This window comes from Mustelus asterias, chromosome 22 (assembly GCF_964213995.1).
Source record: "Mustelus asterias chromosome 22, sMusAst1.hap1.1, whole genome shotgun sequence".
Lineage (NCBI taxonomy): Eukaryota > Metazoa > Chordata > Chondrichthyes > Carcharhiniformes > Triakidae > Mustelus > Mustelus asterias.
In genome coordinates, this window is record NC_135822.1 from 16,349,637 (window position 1) to 16,362,711 (window position 13,075).

At 46.3% G+C, this 13,075-nt stretch overlaps 1 protein-coding gene across 1 annotated transcript in view; it reads right to left on the reverse strand.

Annotated features, from left to right (window-relative positions):
* The window catches only part of LOC144509869 (calmodulin-binding transcription activator 1-like), a 1,175,789-nt gene that overhangs the window by 28,575 nt on the left and 1,134,139 nt on the right, over positions 1 to 13,075 (reverse strand). The window contains exon 23 of the mRNA XM_078238794.1: positions 11,145 to 11,175. Coding sequence (XP_078094920.1) covers positions 11,145 to 11,175 — 31 coding nt within the window. The remainder of the gene's footprint in view (positions 1 to 11,144; positions 11,176 to 13,075) is intronic.

The following is a 13,075-nucleotide window of genomic DNA, read 5'->3' on the forward strand; positions in this document are numbered from 1 at the left end:
CCAAGGCAGCTATGGAGTATAAAAATTCAATTAATAAAATCTGGAATTGAAAGTTAGTTTCAGTCATGGTGACCATGAAACTATCATTGATTGTCATAAAAACCCACCTAGTTCACTGAAAGTTTTAAAGCCTATTTATTAAAGTCATTAGTAGGCTTACATTAACACTGCAATGAAGTTACTGTGAAAATCCCCTAGTCGCCACACTCCGGCGCCTGTTCGGGTACACTGAGGGAGAATTTAGCATGGCCAATGCACCCAACCAGCACATCTTTTGGGAAGGAAATCTACCATCCTTACCAGGTCTGGCTTTCAGGTGACTCCAGACCTATAGCAATGTGGCTGACTCCCAAGTCCCCTCTGAAATGGCCTAGCAAAGTCACTCAGTTCAAGGGCAGTTTTAGGATGGGCAACAAATGCTGGCCATTGTCAGCAACGTCCACATTCCAGAAAATAATGAAAGAAAGGCACATCCTGAGGGGAGCTAGAACCTATATCTGAACCAAATCTCTGTATACTGGCGGCTGCTTGTAAATCTTCAGCTTCTTCTGTTGTGGAGAGGCTGGGGGAAGTAAACCTAATAGACAGCAAGCTTCGATTTCTGTGATCTGCAGATTATAGGATGACAGCGAGACTGAAGGTGCTGGGGAGGCCATGGAAAAATTGAGTTAGAGTGGAAGCTGCTGTGATAAATCTGGGGGAAGGTCATTTTAACCAAACAGAGTGTAGGAATAAATGGGTCATTTTTTGTGTAGGCAGGCTGTGACTAATGAGATTCCGCTAAGATCAGTACTTGTGCCTTAGCTGTTCACAATATCTATCAATGATTTGGCTGTGGGCACCAAGGCCGGAACTCTCTGGTTGTTCATGCCGGTGGGATAGAATCCTACAGTGCAGAAGGAAGCCATTCGGCTCATCGAGTCTGCACTGACCACAATCCCACTCAGGCCCTATCCCCATAATCCCCATTTACCCTAGCTAATCCCTTTGACACTAAGGCAATTTAGCATGGCCAATGCACCTAACCAGCACATCTTTCAGACTGTGGGAGGAAACCAGAGCACCCGGAGGAAACCCACGCAGACACGGGGAGAACGTGCAAACTCCACACAGTCACCCAAGCCAGGAATCGAACCTGGGTCCCTGGCGCTGTAAGGCAGCAGTTGCTAACCACTGTGCCACCATGTCGTCCTAGATCCCGCAGGATCTTCTGGTCCTGCCAATGGCGTCCACGCCACAGGTATTCCGGCGGTGAGGGGTGCATTCAACAGGAAACCGCAGTGACAATGGCAGGTGCCCCCCGCCGCGGTGAAACACGAGGCAGGTTGCACGGTAAATCCTGCCTCAAATGTAATATTTCCGAGTCTGATACAAAGCTAGGCGGGCAAATGTGTCGTGAGGAAGATGTAAAGTGGGACAGACTTAGTGAGTGGGCAACAACGCAGCAGATGGATTATAGTGTGGAAAATGTGAGGTAATCCATTTTGGTGGAAGGGACAGATATGCAGAGTATTTCCGAAATGGTAAGAAATTAGAAGGGACCTGTGTGTCCTTGTCCATAAGTCACTGAAGGCTAGCATGCAGATGCAGCAAGCTATTAGGAAGGCTAATGGAAAGTTAGCCTTTATTGCAAAAGGATTTCAGTACAGGAGCAGTGAGATCTTGCTTCAATTATATAGGAGCTTGGTTAAGCCACACCTGAAGTACTGTGTGTAGTTTTAGTCCCCTTACCTCAGAAAGGATATTATTGCTATAGAGGGAGTGCAACAAAGGTTCACCAGACTTGTTCTGGGGATGGCGGGACTGTCTTATGAAGAGAGTTGAGCAAACTGGACCTGTAATCTCTGGAGTTTCAAAGAATGAGAAATGATCTCATTGAAACCTACAAAATACTTAAAGGAATAGACAGGGTAGATGCAGGTAAGAGGAGGGGAGTCTGGTTGGGGAGTCTAGAACCAGGGGGCACACAATTTCAAAATAAGGCAAAGCTGTTTAGACCAAGATGAGAAGAAATCTTTTCCTCAGAGGATTATGAATCTTTGGAATTCGCTCCCCCAAAGGGCTGTGGAAGCTCCATCATTAAAGCAGAGATTGATAGATATCTGATCAACAATAACGTAAAGGATTATAGGGATGGTGCGTGTAAAAGGAATTGAAGTGTCCAATCAGCCATGATCGTATTAAATGGCAGAGCAGGCTTGATGGGCTGAATGGCCTTTCTATGTTCCTGAACCCTGTCAATAGAAAACAGGCAGCTGGCCCATCCCATCAGTTTCCTGCAGGGTAAGTGAACATTACCCCTTGATTTGAGGCCATCAGTAAGGAGAGATGTGCACAAGGTCGGGCAGGGAAAAGAGGAATGGTTAGAGAAGCAATAACCATAGTGATACCAATGTACGAAAGAGAGAGGGCCAAATGTGATGGAGGCAACTGGAGTGGTATATTCTTAGTGTGGGGTGCATCTTTATTCAGACTGCTTCTGAAAGGGAAAGTGCCAGGGCTGAGATGGAACACCTCTTTCTACACTATATCCATGGGGTTGGGGGGGATTAGCAACCACTGTTTCCTTTCATTTCCCTACACTGTGCACAGCCTGTTTCTTGTACCATGGGATCTTTTTAAGATTGAACGAGAGCTGCACATGTGGACATCATAAAGGGGCCACTCCTTACATGCAACCCGTTAGGTCCGTGTATGCCACATTCCTGATTGCTGTGTGACTGCTCATCCATACACCTTGGAGGGAACGTTTCAGTAAGGGGGAAGTGCCTCTGTTGTAGTGACAGTCGAGCTACACAATTACATCGACAATGGGATCGTTCCTAGTTGCTAAGGTGGAACAGTGTTTAACATTGCCTCACTGCTCACTGCCCCCGCTCAGGTACCTACCCTATGTGAGTAATTTAAAAAAAAATTCATTCATGGGACATGGGCGTCGCTGGCTGGCCAATATTTATTGCCCATCCCTAGTTGCGAGAGGGCAGTTTAGAGTCAACCATATTTCTGTGGCTCTAGAGTCACATGTAGGCCAGACCAGGTAAGGACGGCAGATTTCCTTCCCTAAAGGACAATGGTGAACAAGATGGGTTTTCCCAATAATCGACGATGGTTTCATGGTCATCAGAAGATTGTTAATTCCAGATAATTTTTATTGAATTTAAATTCCAGCATCTGCCGGTGAATGACCTAAGTGAGCACAGCAGAGGTCAATTGTTGAAGGTTTCAGTAGAGTGTCAGTTCTTTGTAGTAAATCCTTGGCCCAGTCCCCTGGAGGCTCTGATTATATTGCCCAGCACAGACTGAGAGCGTTCCTGTGAAGCTTGGGATGTTTTGCCATGTTGAAGATGTGTACAAATGCAAGTTGATGATGTTCTTCTAAGTGCACTGGTGAATGTCAATTGGTTAAACTGGTATTGTGTTGCAGTCAGAGCATGTTGAATTTGCACAAGACTAAACAGATGAGCCTGGGTTATGTTGGATGCTCTCGGTGGGGTAGTCCTCTCTCAATCCAAAGATGTGCGAGTTAGGTGGATTGGCCATGCTAAATTGCCCCTTAGTGTTGGGGGGATTAGTTAGGGTAAATGCATGCAGTGATGGGGATAGGGTTTGGGTGGGATTGTGGTCAGTGCAGACTCGATGGGCCGAATGGCCTCCTTCTGCACTGTAGGGATTCTATAATTACTGCTCTTTGAGAACGCATACACAACTCACAAGGACACAAGTGTGGCCCAATCCTTGGCATGTCTTTTTTTATCCTGGCACCAACTCTGCTATGTGAGACTCTGGGAGCTAGAGGGAAGATTTTGGGCAGGTTTGGACCCACCGAGACAGGTGGTGCCACCGTTGAATCCACAGCATCAATGGTTGTCGGACCTTTGGCGTCAGATCAAGCCCAAGACCAGGTGCAATGCCTTTTCTTGACAGCATGGATTTGTTTGTCTCTCTTGTAGGGACCATGAATTGGATTCAATTGGGCAGCAGAGTGGTTAGCACTGCTGCCTCACAGCGCCAGGGACCTGGGTTCAATTCCCAGCCTTGGGTCACTGTCTGTGTGGAGTTTGCACGTTCTCCCCCGTGTCTGCGTGGGTTTCCACCGGGTGCTCCGGTTTCCTCCCACAGTCCAAAGATGTGTGGGTTAGGTTGATTGGCCATGGTAAATTGCCCCTTTGTGTCAGGGGGACCCGCTAGGGTAAATGCATGGGGTTATGGGGATAGGGCCTGGGTGGGATTGTGGTTGGTGCAGACTCAATGGGCCGAATGGCCTCCTCCTGCACTGTAGGGATTCTATGATTCTAATTTGAATTGGTTTTTGAAGAGAGCAAGGGGATGGATTAAGGGCTTGCCCTGTTCACTTTGTGTGTCGGCTTTGTAACTTTTAGAATGGAGTAAAACGTAAAAAAAAAATTAAATGATTCAACTTGAAAACATTTTGGGGGTTTGGTTTCCTTTCTGTGTCAGTTTCAGTAAATTAAATTCCTGGTTGGAGTATCCAAATCCACTTGTTCACCGAAAATAAGCAATTATGTTAATTATGTTAAAATGTGTTGAGTAGGATCTTAGGTAAACTCATAAAACCAGGTGTCAAAAACTGAGCCGAGGATAAATGGAATCCCCCTGTAGCTATAACAATTGTGAAAAGTAGTGTATGTGCAACAATCTTCCTGTGATCACTCATGAAATGGGTCATCCCCAGTTGTAAATGGAGGCATCTACCCCTTTTGTGAACATTGGTATAAATGGAGGAACTTGCATTGGAGAATCATGCCAACATTGTCACCCTGCGATGGACAACAGTGTAAACAAGGTTACACCATTCCTCGCACAACTATTAACCTGCAGCTAATTATCCTCTGATCCCATTGTAAACATGCAAGGCAAGGGTTAGAGATGGGATTGAGGGCATTATACAGTACTCCATTACACTTAAAAGCCACTGAACGTGTGGGTAATGGGAAAAGACAATGCTCAATGTAGTAAACAGCCTGACAGACAATGAGGTCTTGGGCTGAATCTAATGTTCTCTCTAAACAGCAACCAGAAAATTCCCATGCAGGCCCCACCCACACAAATTGTCTCTTTTAATTCACCATTCAAAAATAAAAGGATCCGTGGACTTAAACTAATCGCCGGCACACTCCAAAAAATATAGAGCGTACATTGGTTCCATCCCTAGTCTGTGCCAGGGTAGGATGGGGTGGAGGAGCGTGGCAAACATTAGCTAGGGATCACTAGCTGTGACTCACAGTGGAAAATGCAGAAGAGTGAAGTTTGGGTGTGGACAGGACACAGCTCAACTTTGATGCCCGCCATAGTTAAATAGCCAGAAAATATTTGCGGACTGAAACTCATATGTGAAGACTAACCACTGCTGTTGAAGGTTTGTGGTATTGGGGAAACGCCAGCAAGGTCTGAACTCGACGAGGAGCAGGAGAGGGGAAAGCATTCATAATTTTCCAATCTATCTGGGGAAGGAACACTAGTTTTCTATAATATACTGCAGCTTTAAATACTATCAATCATCTTGACTTTAGCCTGTGACATCAGCCATTTGCATGCATGCAGTCATTCCAAACTAGGTAATCCATAGCTACTAGTCTGCTGGGGCTGTTAAACCTCACAGGGAGCTGGGTATGTTGGCAGGGGTGCCTCTGCAGGCTGGCTCATGGGATGCAACACCAAACTCTCAGAAATCTCGGAAGAAGCAAGCTGCCACTGTAAAAGGATACTGTTCACATTAACCCATTATTTCTCTGGCACGGGCTTTTGACCACTGAGAGGGCAACTTTTGCTCAGAAAGTGACACCACATGGAATAAAGTGCAATTCTCACAATTGCTGAAATTGGAACACTGGACAGTGTTCCAGCAACATTTAAAAAGCATATGGATAAGTACATGGGTAAGAAAGGATTAGGGGGACATGGGCCAAACGCGGGCAACTGGGACTATCTGGGAGGGCACCATGGTCGGCATGGACTGGTTGGGCCGAAGGCCCTGTTTCAATGCTGTATTGCTCTATGACTCGATGACTGGTGGCCAGCTCTCCCACATTAGCTTTGAACACTGAATTCTCTGTAACTCAAATCAGGAAATGCAGGATCACAAGATTGTGAAGGTGCTGGTGAGGCCACACCTGGAGTACTGTGTACAGTTTTGGTCTCCTTACTTGAGAAAGGATATACTGGCACTGGAGGGGTTGCAGAGGAGATTCACTAGGTTGATTCGGGAGTTGAGAGGGTTAGCTTATGAGGAGAGGCTGAGTAGACTGGAGCTATACTCATCGGAATTCAAAAGAATGAAGGGAGATCTTTATAGACACATATAAGGTTATGAAGGGAATAGATAAGATAGAAGCAGAGAAGTTGTTTCCACTGGCAGGTGAAACTAGAACTAGGGGGCGTGGCCTCAAAATAAGGGGGAGCAGATTTAGGATTGAGTTGAGGAGGAACTTCTTCGCACAAAGGATTGTGAATCTGTGGAATTCCCTGCCCAGTGAAGCAGTTGAGGCTACCTCATTGAATGTTTTTAAGACAAGGATAGATAAATTTTTGAACAGTAAAGGAATTAAGGGTTATGGTGAGCGGGTGGGTAAGTGGAGCTGAGTCCACGAAAAGATCAGCCATGATCTTATTGAATGGTGGAGCAGGCTCGAGGGGCCAGATGGCCTACTCCTGCTCCTAGTTCTTATGTTCTTACGTTCTTATAGATTGGGTGTTTCTGGATTTAAAAGTTAAACATCAGAAACAGTCAGGTTAATCTTTTACTTTTTAAGGTATGAACTGACAGAGTGAGTATCAATTTTTATAAGTATTTCTTTCCTGCAGCCAATGGGGATTGTGACGACAGGGCAAGAAAAAAGCTGTTGTGTTAAATTTTATTTTCCCAGGTAACGAATAGCAAGATCATAAAAGGATTGAATTTCACTTGAGGAACATGTCTCTATCCAGAACCAGAGGGCACAACCTCAGGCTAAAGGGGCGATTCTTTAAAACAGAGATGAGGAGGAATTTCTTCAGCCAGAGAGTGGTGAATCTGTGGAACTCTTTGCCGCAGAAGGCTGTGGAGGCCAGGTCATTGAGTGTCTTTAAGACAGAGATAGATAGGTTCTTGATTAATAAGGGGATCAGGGGTTATGGGGAAAAGGCAGGAGAATGGGGATGAGAAAAATATCAGCCATGATTGAATGGCGGAGCAGACTTGATGGGCCAAGTGGCCTAATTCTGCTCCTATGTTTTATGGTCTTATTCCCATACCATGTGGACACCTACAACAGCTAAAGATGATGGTGAGGACTATGATGCCGCCACTGTCAAATAACTTGCTGCAGCGCATGGTCACATGAGAAGTTGGTCCCTGATTACACAGCGTATGGTAGTGGGGAACCAGAACTCAGCATGCAATAGCTGAGATTGGCTGGGTGGTTACCAGTGAGGTTGAGTGTCTAGGGCTACAGGAAGGACATAAATGGGATGGTCAAATGGGCAGGCGAGTGGCAGATGGAATTTAACCCTGAAAAGTGTAAGGTAATACACTTGGGAAGGAGTAAATTAGTAAGGAAGTATTCAATGAATGGTAGGACACTGGGAAGTTCTGAGGAACAAAGAGGGATCTTGGTCTGTTTGTCTATAGGTCTCTGAAGACGGAAGGGCATGCTGGTGGGATGGTGAAAAATTGCCTTTATCAACCTAGGCATCGATTACAAAAGCAGGGAGGTCATGTTGGAGTTGTATAGAACTTTGGTGAGGCCACAACTGGAGTACTGTATGCAGTTCTGATCACTGCATTATGGGAAGGATGCAAATGCACTGGAGGGGTGCAGAGGAGATTCACCGGGATGCTGCCTGGGATGGAACTTTTAAGCTATGAAGAGAGGTTGGATCGTCTTGGATTGTTTTCGTTGGAGCAGAGAAGACTCAGGGGCAAGAAGAATCATAGAATCCCTACAGCGATCAAGGTGTACAAGTTTATGAAGGGCATGGACAGGGTGAATAGGGAGTGGTTGTTCCCCTGAGTTGAAGGGTTAGTCACGAGGGGACACAAGTTCATGGTGAGGGTCAGGAGGTTTGGGGGAGATGTGAGGAAAAATATTTTTACCCAGAGGGTGATGACGGTCTGGAGGGTAGGTGGTGGAGGCGGGTTGCTTCACATCCTTTAAAAAGAACCTGGATGAGTATTTGGCACATCATAACATTCCTATGGGCCAAGTGCTGGTAAATGGGAATAGGTAGGTAATAAGGTGTTTATCTTGTGTCAGTGCAGACTTGATGGGCCAAAGGGCCTCTTCTGCACTGTGTGATCCTGTGTCCTGTTGAGAACGGGTGAATCCATTTCCGATGATCAATGAAGATGATGGGAATGGGAGGGGAGGGTGCATGAAGAAGTTAATCAGTGACGCTTTATCCTTTTAGGCCTGGGATCAGGTCAGACTGAAAAGCCAGGATCTGCCACTCCTGATCACATTGGGCGGGTTTGGTAACGGGAGCGTAAAATTTTGCGAGGATTCCCAAATCGTGTTTCATGTTGATGTAAACATGTGAAGCGAATGTCCCCTCCCCCGGTCAGTGACGGGGCATGATTCCCAATGTTGAACATTGGGAACATCATTTGAATGCATTAGCATCTAATTGTCACGCCTCTACACCTGGATCACTCCCATCCCCCATCAGAAAATCCTTCCATGTCGACCTGAGGCCAGAAAGGCGTCTCCCAAGACATGCACCTGGCAAGCAGAACTCCCAGGGGAGCTCAGGTGAGTGCACTGTTCATGGGGAAGAGGATCATGCCCGGGCACTCCCCCTGGGCACTTCCTTGGCAGTGCCAGGGGAATTGCTGGGTTTTTGCCAGAGGGTCAGTGCCAGGAGGCTGTGCCCAGGAAGTACCATGGTCATGCCAGGGGTCAGTGTTGGGAGGATGTTGGGGCGGCACAATGGTTAGCACTGCTGTCTCACAGCACCAGGGACCCGGGTTCAATTCCGGCCTCAGGTGACTGTCTGTGTGGAGTTTGCACATTCTCCCCGTGTCTGCGTGGGTTTCCTCGGGTGTTCCGGTTTCCTCCCACGGTCCAAAGATGTGCGGGTTAGGTTGATTGGCCATGCTAATTTGACCTAGTGTCAGGGGGATTTGCAGGGTAAATATGTGGGGTTGCGGGAATGGGGCCTGGGAGAGACAGTAATCAGTGCAGACTTGATGGGCTGAATGGCCTCCTTCTGTATTGTAAGGATTCTATGATTCTATGATGTGAGAGGATGCGGTTCCAGGCAAGCTCTTTTACACTGGGGCGGCCTTTAAAAATGAGACCCCGATGGCAGTGCCCAGGGCCAGTGCCAAAGGGAAGTGCCTGGACATGACCCTCTCCCCCCTGAACAGTGCACTCACCTGAGCTCCCCTGGGAGGTCTGCTCGCTGAGGGACTAAGTTGCTGGTGACGCGGGTGAATCAGGGGCTGCCCTGCCAGTGTCACATCGTGGGACCTGCCCTTTAGGTTTTTTACTCTAATTCCTGTACTATAAGGCGGAGAAAGCCGTTGTTGCCGGCCTCAACGCCGCTTTTCCCACCCGCTATCGGCCTTTGCCAACCTCTGGTAAAATTCCACTCTAATTCTGTCAGCTAATTGTAAAGGTTATATGTGAAATAGACTGCAGGACATTTTCAGTCCCACCTCCTAATGTACAGAGCTGTAGTTTGGCCATATTAGAATCATAGAATCTCTACAGTGCAGAAGGAGGCCATTTGGCCCATCGAGTCTGCACCAAGCACAGTCCCACCCAGACCCTATTCCCGTAACCCCACATATTTACCCTGCTAATCCCCTGACACTGGCATTCTTACTCTGAGGCCCACTGGATGGTAGATGTGGGAAATGTATTAGTGTAGTGTATTAGGGAGCATTCTAAGGTTGGAACAAAGACAGGTTACCGGGACAGAGCAGTGGGATCCTTGCTTTGTCTCCAGCCCACACTGTCTACCTAACCTGAGAGTGCTTGATGCTGACACTGGGTCAATGGTAAAGTGTTCAATTCCCTAAGACATACATCCCATAAAATAAAATTTTATGGAAGTTTTATGCTGGCTTGCCTTTATTATGAAAGGACAGGGAATGGGATTATTTTGAAAGATCAAGCAATGTCAGCTGTATTTTCTGGGACTGGGAGAGAAACCTGAATGATCTCGATTGGGCATTCCTCTGAAATAAAAGGCAGGTCGGTCACAACTGTTATACCTTTAATTTCAAGAATCAACTATTTAATTCATAGAAAGTGCTGTCGGGTCTGCTCTTTTTCTGGGGTGACCTTCATTCAAATGCTGCAGCGGGTTGGCATCACCTCCTTTGCCAATATGCATCAACATAACCCTCCAATCATGAAGAAGGTGGGGAGGGATGGAACAGTATGATGAACTGAACCCAAACAGAGTGCAATGTGGTAAGGGTCACACAGCCACTGTTGGGCTTCAGATGGTTCAATGTCAAATTCTAGTCTGGTGTTCACGGCTGTCTTGATTCGCCAAACCCAAATTTTGGATCTGCAGTGACCCTGACATGTTGGATCTCAACCATCCAAAGGCCAATGGTTAAAAGATCCCCTATGCGCAGTAGAAACATGCTTCAACGTACGGTATGGTTCTCCAAAGCACCCAGTACCACATTGGGACTCCATTACTGCCCAGTTTGGGCTTCGCTCATTCTTTGTCAAAACGCCAAGTGTGTCAGAGACAATACCACTTCAGCCAGGTAGTGCACGCGTCCACTCTAATAATCGCACCACTTGGCTTTGCTTGTCTTTTCGAATTCCTAAAAACTTTGGTGTCAAATCCCATGAGCCAACTGGGTTCCAAGTTAAACACTTTGATTGGCTAACTCCTGGATGCTGTTCATACCATCCAGTATCCCACAATTCATCACAAGTGTCATTCTGGATCATGCACAAAAAATAACTGGTGAAATCATTCTTCATATATATATTTAATATATATATATATAATATAGAGTAGAAAATGTATCTTTAAGAAGCAGATTTGTTAGTATTGTGTGGGGTGTTAGTTTAGTTATAGGCAACAAACATGAGAATTGGCAGGTTAGGCTGCAGCCTCATGCAAGCAGGCACCAAGCAGAGATAGAGAGAAGCTGGCCAGCAGAAGGCTACACTCACCCTTTTGTACAGTCTATGGTCCACCAGGGGGCTTTAGACAGCAAAACAATACCAAACAGCTATTAGCAAACCAGATGTACCATCAATTATCAGACCGAAGGCAGGTTTCAACACTTCACATTTTGATGCAAGTTGATGCCATTTCTCCCTCCCCTCCTCCTTTTTTGATGCTTGCCTTCAAAGCCCCCTCACCTTCTCCAACTCAGAGAGAGGGTGAGTCGGACGACAAGGCCCCCCCCCCCCCCCCCCCGCCACAATTGGCTATCAACACCATGGTTGCCCTGTCTTGTGGACGGGTTTGCCAGAAGATGAGTGTCTACAAGACAACAGGGACATTCCTCCTTCTCCTCTCCTGGCCCTGCCACCAGGGCCAGTGATGCTTTTCACAGATGCTGGTCATTGGGTTACTGTGAGCACGCTTCATAGCTCTCATCCCGTCATGAGGGTTTTCAAGGCCAACTTTTCCAATGGCAAATAGAATTAGCCAGTGACTCAATTACACACCTGTTTGAACTCAGAGAGCAAGTCTGTCTTCTATCTCACATGCTTCAACTTAAATACAGAACAACAACTGAGGCCAATAATCGGACCCCAATATGTTTTTCATCATCTCTCACTTAAGCCTTCGAACACTGAAGGCTGCACATTGTGCCAAAAGGGCGAGATAGTAAGGCAACCCAAGTGGTCTCCAGGATACAAGCACAGAGTGTTGTGACCAGGGGAATAAAAGAGAAAGGACACATTCACAAGAATTAAATGAAGAGGAGGGTGTAAAAGCAAGTTGACCACTAGAGTTTAGATGTCCTTGTAATACACACATTATTGAGATAGAAAAACAAGCAATGCAGTAATGAAAGTGTTAAAATGAACAACCTCATCCCTTTGAAAGATTAATAACAATCCCAATAAACCTATGCCTTGTCAGCCTATAGAACACAAACAATTCTATACCCAGGGACTGTGCAGAGGCACGATGAGTCGAATAGTCTTCTTCCGTGCTGCACCATTCAATGATTTTCGTGAAAGACAAGTTGCCCAGAATTAGCATCATCAGCTTATTGATGTGACAAGCTGCCAGTTTGGCTGGATCCGTGCGTGTGGCTATGTGTGTGTGTGAGAGAGTATGTGTGTGTGTGTGTGAGACTGTGTGTTTGTGGGTATGTGTGTGTGTTTGTGGGCATGTGGGTGCATGTTTGGACATGCGTGTGGGCACATGTATGTGTGTTTGTGAGCACGTGTGTTTGTGGGTGTATGTTTGTGGGCACGTATGTTTGTGGGCACGTGTTTGTGGGGATGTGATTGTGGGCATGTTTGTGGGCGCCTGTTTGTGGGCACGTGTGTTTGTGGGCACGTGTGTTTGTGGGCACGTATGTTTGTGGGCACGTATGTTTGTGGGCACATGTGTTTGTAGGCGTGTGTATCTGCATGTGCCTGTGTCATATTTTGTCCTGGACAGTTTGTGTGTAATCTTCACTGTTTGTGTGTGCGCCAGTTGATTGTTTGGAGTAAAGCCAGGGTTTCTCAGCATGAAGTGTCAGTTTGTAATCTTCCAAAAGAATGACTGAGTTAAGCAAATCTGTTGCTCCCTTAAATCTCTTAAGAGTGTCACTGAAATATTAACCCATCATTCTCTTTCAGGGCCTAACTTCTGTGCTGTGCATTACCAGGAATTTTGGCTTTTACTTTAGCTTTTTCTTTTTTACAAAGGAAAATTATTCTGTCTCCGTTCACTGAAGAATACCAAGTGGACAGTGAGATTCCACCTGAGACTAATTTTTGCTCCATGCAGCTTGTTGCTAATATTCCTCAACAACATGTTCAGCCTCATGTCTTCTTTCTCGCTCTCCTTGTAGAATCAGGCAGGACACCCATCGTGAGGCTCTTTGTCAATCAGTTATCTAATTAGTCCCATTCCCCTGCTCTGCCCCATA